Here is a 6000-nt window from a genome sequence, read left to right as displayed (position 1 = left end):
CTTGATGGCTGTGTGAAGATGAGTTGTCTTTTGCCCTGCTCCCACCCTTCCAGGCACTCCCCTGATATACGGGTGCCAACTTCCGATTACGATTTCAATTGACTAAAAGTCTATGTAACGAAAAGTGTAGTAGCTGCCAAGCATTTGTTAACAGCGCAGCCACTTGCACCGTTTATCATCTGTGTCCTTTCCTGCCTGCAGCTCTGTGGGCAAGTAAGGGTAAATAAACAGAACCCCTCCTCTCAGGCATGTGGTGGGAGGGCTGTACATCCCCCTCAACCCCTGCCTCTCCTGGTTCCGACACTCCTGCACCGGAGTATGGTTGATTTGACATTTTAAATAATGCATTGAAAGGTCCTGCGCTTTAATTACCAATGAACATCTCGGGGAGAACTTTAGCACAAGCGCTAGAAAGCAGTAGTTGCTCTTGAGAGCATTTTATTTTGTAATACAAACAAATAAAATATAACAATAACCAGTCAAATACTCGGCATTAAAATACAACAGAAGCATACCAAAGCAGTAGTTGAATTCAGACGACTCCAGTCCTGGGGCAAGTGTGCATCCTTGGCCATGAGTCGGCCTGTCTAAACGAGAGTAAATAAAAGAAGGAACACGCATGGAGATGGAACATTCCGTTTAATAAAACAATGTACATTTGAGAGACTATGCATTTAGCATTTTTGGTAAAGGGAAGGATAAAGCAGTTTCGATATATAGAAAAATAAAATGTACATCCCTTCCACGTCATTGGCATAAACAGATAGTATCCTTCCATTTCACCAGCCTTCTTCTTTATACACATCATCAAGTTCTTGAAATACACAGAACCCCTCCCTTGATTTATGCAAGATAGGATTAAAATAATATTCTAGATTTTCCATTATGTTACATGTACTATTCACTTGTGATCAAAGTACAATCGCATCTATTTTCAAAGACTGGGGATGGGGGGTATGGGTTTGGTAGGGGAATGTTGCGGGCGCCATGGTCCCCAAGAGTTCCAGCGCAGATGAAGGTGGTGTTGAATAGAAAATGGAGTGCATTTATTTTTTCACTCTGAAAGGAAAAACAGAAAAAAGTATTGCAAAATGTTGACACATTTACATAATTTGGAAGACATTTATTCTCACCAATATGGCGTTTGCTCATTTTGCACACCTAGGCATAAAATAAATCTTTCATACTTTGCCAAAAATACTCCAAATATCTGTACGTGGCACGAGCATAATTCAAAAATTTAACAAACCATCCCAGCACCTCCACACTTACATTATTGTAATTAAGTGCCAAATAGGAGAAAGCAAGACTCAATGCAAACATTGTATTTTCCAGAATGACGATATACAAAATAATGACTGTCATTTTACTTAAGTTTGAATTTATGAACTATTTTTGGTAGAGTGTACCTGAAACGTAGATTGCTCACCTCAGAAGAAAACTTAGTGCAAGTATGCAAGTATGCTATTAGCTATCCTATCCGAAAGCTTAGAAAAACTGCTAATCGACAACCACAGTCTCCACCTCGGCCAACCATGTGTGTTTAAGGAGGTAAACAAGGCGCATCGCCCAACAGAGCTGGCAACATCATGTTCTTCATACATTTAGTGATGGGAGCACAAGCAGCCGATTGATACTTTGTAACTTGGAGCAATGGGCTACGCAGCAGCAACGTGTGTTGTCCAATTAATCGGGATAAAGATAATGGTCTCCAAGCAAGTCGCCATTTGTAATTACTAGAATATATCACTCCAGCACTTGGTCCTTTTGGAAGAAATGTTCACCATTTCAGGAAATTGTACCATATCAGCTCCTGAATCCTTTGCTCAGGATTCCTTAAAAGACAACGGTCACTCATGTTGCAGGTGAGCGGACGTAAGGGTCTAGCTTAAGTTACGGAAGCGCGCGATTGGTGGTATTGTCCAAAGTTACAAATATAGTAGTAAACATAAGTACATTTCCTTTTTTTCAAGAAGCCTGAAACGGTGTAAATGGCACAAGTACATATGGACCTCCAAGGAGCATGCAGATGGAAGTTAGGGAACAGGCATCTATCTTGATCGAGCCACTCATGCTTGCAGTATCAGAAGTGCTCCATTGTTATCCAATGTTTGTGGGAAACATTCGCAGACCAAGTCGGACTCTAGCTGCCAATGTTGAAGACAGTGCCAAATCACCCCTTAGCAGCACTCAAAAGTTTGATGGAATGACTCAAGCGTTCTCTGCTTTAAACAGAGATGAAAATGGTCACACACATGACACTCCAACCAATAAAAATTCAATGCACCAATAACATTCAGTGTTCCCTTTTTGTGCCAGTACATAATAGAGAAGTAAGTTCTCCTAGAATGTTACTACAGTTAATTATAGATTTCTGCTAAAGGTTAAAGTGCTTCAGATTACAAAAAAGCCCACACCAGCACGTGGAACCCTTTGCAAAAGACAAGGCATAGAATGTAGCAGACCATAGTAGCACAGTCTCCAAAGAAGCCAGCGTAGCGACGCTTGATCAATTTCTTCATTGGCATATTTTTTCCAGTTTTTATAGTCATTCTCTTGACTGATAGAATAAAATGTATCCAGACTCAGAATTTTTCGATATGTCAGAGGTCAAACCGTAGAATTCCTCAATAGCTTGTGCGTCAATTTTCTGCAAAGCAAACAAAAGCGTTCAATAAAATGAAAAAAAGATACAAGATCATCCCCCAATACTTTTAATCACCTCAATAATGTTATCCATCAACATGAATGTGTAATTTCAGCACATACATATGTAGTTTTGCTATTTCCAGAACACTAATGGACATAGTTCTAAAACGGGCATATGGTAACAGTTTACAGGAAATGTTCTGCCATTATTTTCTTCTTCATCAAAGCAATTTCTGTAGCTCTGTAGCGACTACTGTGCCCAGAGGTAAGCAACCGATGGTTCACCAGATCTTCAGGACTAGAGCATCCATTAGCCCTTAACAGCACAGTCAATTGTGAAGGATCATTGGAGTCGTAATTCTTAACATCTGGAGAGCTGCAAGGTTGCAGACCTCATTATATAGTCCATAATCCATAAACTGACATACACTTGGGAGGTCGTCTGTGGAATGAAGAGACGATTGGAGCACTCGCATAACTTCACACTTTTGCTTGAAATATCCACATGCACTAACCACCATCCATTTCATTAGATTTAAAATAACACAAGGACTCTTAATAGCAGGAGTGCACGGCAGAATTTATGGAAGGAAGGGGACTATGGACTACAATTAAAGCAGTCACATGAGTGATGAATTACAAGTTCATCACTTGTAGGTTTACGTCTCCAGCAATACTTATGTGCCCAGATCATTATTGTGATGAATAATGTGGAGTAATCGCCGATTCCCCGTCATGAATCTCCTCCCACGTGGCCAGGGGACGGCAGGCGCTACCTGATCCTGACCCTGGGAGTGGTACCATGAGGGAGGATCATGTGGGAGGAGATGGCTGTCGGGGGAAGGTGGTGACCCCATCAGGAGCGACACAATATTCTTCACATTCTGGGGAAGAAAACCTAAATTCCTGAATTCTTAATGGCTTACTGTCGCCATACACATTCTTTCCCTTGCAAAATACAGAAATCCATTCCTGCAAATCACTCTAGACAGAACCCCATTCAGACCTCACTCCCAACATCCCCTACCTCTAATGTTTCTCTAAATAAAAATCCTAAACAGTATTGCTTTGGAAATCCTAAAAATCCTATGGATTCCAACTCCCCCTAAATCCTCAAGTACTGAGACGAGGAGGAGGAAGGAGGAGTCGATTCAGACTGAAAGAAACATCAAGTTAAACGTACGGACTAGTTGTTTTGCTGCAACACAAGTGCACGGGACATTTAAAAATGGTGTCGGCACTCAAATGGAAAAGAGCCGGAGAGGAAGACAGAACCTGGAGAAGGAAGCAGTACCGAAGAGGACCGTACTGGAGAAAGCAGGAATTTCCAGACAGCTGCTTGCACATACCGGCGTGTCACGAGGAAAGAAGAGACGTAGCAGGTATAGTGGGAGGACAGTCGAAGAACTGGAAGTTACAGCAGAGCTACCAGAGCCACAGTTGTGCAGAGAGGCTGAAGTGCGAGTGAGGCTGTCCCGGAGAAGAGGCTTCTTCGCAGCAACGTCCCACGTGTTGGGAATTTCTCAAGACACCGGTGAGTCTACCCAGAACCATTTTGGACCCCGGGGTATACCGACAGGAATATGAGAATATTTGAATACCGACCAAGTAAAGTACCAAGGAAGAACTTAAACAATTCCCCATATAAGAGATGTAAATGTGGTGAAAGTTGGGTATTATCCCCCAAAAAAATGAATTAGAAAGTAACGAGTTCCAAAATACAGATTTATTTTGGTCGAATTTCGTGGGGAATTTTGTGCCCTTTTTTTAATAAATAGATGGGGGTTGGGATAAAGGCATAAATAAAGGTAGAGGGAAGTCGGGTGCTGCAGGGATCTCCCCGGCAATATATTAAAAAAGCAAAAAAGGATAAATAAATGTTCGGAATTTGACCATAAAAAATTCAGACTTTTGAGACTAATTATTTTTTCAAAATGTTCACATTCATCAGAAAATTGGAGCAGAGCAAGTATTACTACAAGTAAATAAATACTAATGAACATTTTAAAAGGCAGAACTTGAACAAGTCCCCATGCATGAGGTGTCACTCGGGGGAAGTATTACCTCAGAGAGAGGAGAGATACCTGGCAGAGAAGTATAGCAGGGGATATGCAAAACCACAGAAAGGGATTTCAGGCAGGGGGGAGTATACCAGGCAATCTAAGAAGTTGATGATAATTAGTCCTAGCAATCAGAACACCAGGCACTTCGAAGATAAGAACTTTAAAATTATAGGAAGATACCTGGCAGGAGAGTACACAAGAGGATCTAAAGAACCTACTAAGGATTCCTGGTGGAGGAGCATACCAGGAGGTCCATTAAAGTCACAGAAAAAATGAACTTACTTTGTAGAACATATGATAGAAAAGTATACCAAAGACTCTAGAAAGGCAGGCATTTGAAGTCAGGAAGTTGAATGAAGACCTTGTATTATATTGAGACTGAAATACCTGGCAGAGGGGAAAACCCAAAGACCTGAAGAGCTCAAAGGAGATACCGGACAGACAAAAACATCAGGTGATCCACTAAGATACTCAAAGACACTAAAGAGAACCTTACATGGAATATCTTATTTGAAAGAGATCCTTCTTTGGGAACTCAGTGCAAAGAAAGTCTAGGAAAAGCTAAATAGGATGATACATATTGCTTGCACAGGAGCCTGCTGAGTCTTGTATAAAGAACCAAAGGAACTGTTTGAAAGACTTTTGCCATCCTTCCTGAAATATCCAGGTCAAGGGAATCATCCTCTAGATCCAAGGGTTTCTGTTGGATTTATATACATGTTTTTGTGAACACATTTTGCCAAACCTAAGTCCAAAACATCTTCTTGCACCCTTAGTTAACTTTTAGTGTGAGGGTCAGATTAGGTCCCGTTTTGGACACCAGGACAGTATACATGTTTTGACGACTTGACACAGACTGATCTTTAGATTTAGATTCCTAGGTAGAGAAACTGTCTTTAGGATAGGCCAGAGAGGCCTTTATCCAACCCTTTTTGTTTAATAAAAATGTCTGATAAAAACATTACAACTTTGTGTCCACCACTCATTTCTGACCCCTTGCACTATGCATGCATAAGATCTAGATTAAGGCTATTTTCCAAAGCCAGTAGGGCTTCTGTTACCCTGTCACCATATCTGCTGACCTCAAAGTAACAGTGAAGACAAATGTTGGGCGTCAAGGTGTGTTGTATGAGAATTTATAAAAGGTACCATTCCTGGAACACTATACCTACAGGTCTGTAATTGATCTCTCTCCGGCATTATCTCTTTAATAGACTCACATCCTTGTTGATTATACACAGATTAGTGGGTAATAAATATCTGGGAGGTGGGGCCACAGGCTGTCTTC

The 6000-nt window shown here is 41.1% G+C and overlaps 1 protein-coding gene across 5 annotated transcripts in view; it reads right to left on the bottom strand.

Moving 5' to 3' along the window:
* Nucleotides 1–622: 622 nt before the first annotated feature.
* USP46 (ubiquitin specific peptidase 46) overlaps nucleotides 623–6000 on the bottom strand; it is a 427508-nt gene continuing 422130 nt past the window's right edge. For all 5 annotated transcript variants that reach the window (XM_069631665.1, XM_069631664.1, XM_069631663.1 and 2 more), the window contains one exon: nucleotides 623–2650. In XM_069631665.1, coding sequence (XP_069487766.1) covers nucleotides 2549–2650 — 102 coding nt within the window. In that variant the 3' untranslated portion in view covers nucleotides 623–2548. The remainder of the gene's footprint in view (nucleotides 2651–6000) is intronic.

Source organism: Ambystoma mexicanum, chromosome 6q (genome assembly GCF_040938575.1).
Source record: "Ambystoma mexicanum isolate Mex_15411 chromosome 6q, UKY_AmexF1_1, whole genome shotgun sequence".
Lineage (NCBI taxonomy): Eukaryota > Metazoa > Chordata > Amphibia > Caudata > Ambystomatidae > Ambystoma > Ambystoma mexicanum.
Note: the sequence above shows the minus strand (reverse complement) of the source record. Positions and strands in the feature narration are given on the sequence as shown.